A 1,278-nucleotide genomic window follows, 5' to 3' on the forward strand; every position below is an offset into this window, starting at 1 on the left:
AAGACGGTGAGGGGGCGGCCTATGCGTGGTGGGGGGTAAGATAAGCACATACGGGGCCAAAAAAGAGTCGCTCCCAACTGGTTTGGGGCCAAAGACTGGTCGCTTTCCCATCAGCTTGTTAAAGGGCAAACACTCGACTCGGTCGCTTGCTGCTCAGCCGGCTCTTCCCATCTGTACCTACAAACCTCCAGAAGCTCATTCCAGGCTCCCGGGGTAAGCCCTGCGACTATGGGGAGGATCCACGATGTTCTCCACGCAGCACAACGGAGCCAATTCCAGCTCAGCCCTAAGTCTAGAGCTGCGAGCAACACCTCCATCATCTGAGCTGGATTCCTCAGGCGTCAGAGAGACTGAGGTAGGGGCACCGGGCAGCCAATGCTCTGGTTTCCCAAAAGCCGAATGAAGGAACCACTGGCCTCAAATGGCAGGAAGTGCCTCCCTTCAGGTGGCTGCTGGGCTAGACTGGCCTATATGGAGTGGCCTAAATTGGTTCCCAGCACCTGCACGCTAGATGCTTGACCCTGCTGAGCACCCATAGATTCCAATGAGATCTGGTCTCATAATTCCAGGGGAAGTTGGACCCAGCTAGGGCAATCCTTGCCATGCCTCACCTTCTCTCTCTGAATCAGTTCGAAGGCGGCGAGCAGCTCTCCTGCCTTTCTGTTCCCTCTAGCGACAGGGTGCCAGGACAGTCTCGGGGAGCGCTCCAAGCTGGGTTTGCAAATGCAGCGGCCCATGAACTCATCCGCACCCTGAAAGCAACACATTGGCTGTCATCGTGGTCACAGAGGCCTCGCTCATAGTCCTACTTCTTGGCTTAGGTGGCTACCCCCTACCTGTCTCACTTGCTCCGGCTAACCCCTTTCATTCCAACATTGGGAGTCGGGGGAAACAATCAAGAGATTGGGTTAAAAAATCACGAGATTTTTAAAAATCATAAAACTAGGGGCTTTTGAATATGCCTTCTGTCTTTGGAGCCTTTGGGGGTCATGTTTTTAAGCTTCTCTCTGTAACCATCATGGCTAGAAACGTACATTTTTTAAACAAAAGGTGAAATTCTCCCAGAAGCATCTGACTCCAGGAGCTGGCACTCTGAGTAAAATATCACCCACTATCAGCAATGTGCAATAAAATCACAAGAGTTGGCCACACTGTTAAACTGTCTGCAGGGACTCCCAAGCTAAAAAGTCCATGACCATGGGAACGTGCATGACATTTAGGCTTTGAATAGGGGTTTCTGTTTTCTCCCAATGTTATTTTTGGGGGGGGGGGGGGGGG

General features: G+C 52.1%; 1 protein-coding gene across 1 annotated transcript in view; it reads right to left on the reverse strand.

Moving 5' to 3' along the window:
- Nucleotides 1-1,278, reverse strand: part of DYSF (dysferlin) — a 357,128-nt gene that overhangs the window by 109,452 nt on the left and 246,398 nt on the right. Inside the window, exon 37 of the mRNA XM_075066758.1 lies at nucleotides 612-752. Coding sequence (XP_074922859.1) covers nucleotides 612-752 — 141 coding nt within the window. The remainder of the gene's footprint in view (nucleotides 1-611; nucleotides 753-1,278) is intronic.

This window comes from Chelonoidis abingdonii, chromosome 5, assembly GCF_003597395.2.
Source record: "Chelonoidis abingdonii isolate Lonesome George chromosome 5, CheloAbing_2.0, whole genome shotgun sequence".
Classification (NCBI taxonomy): domain Eukaryota; kingdom Metazoa; phylum Chordata; order Testudines; family Testudinidae; genus Chelonoidis; species Chelonoidis abingdonii.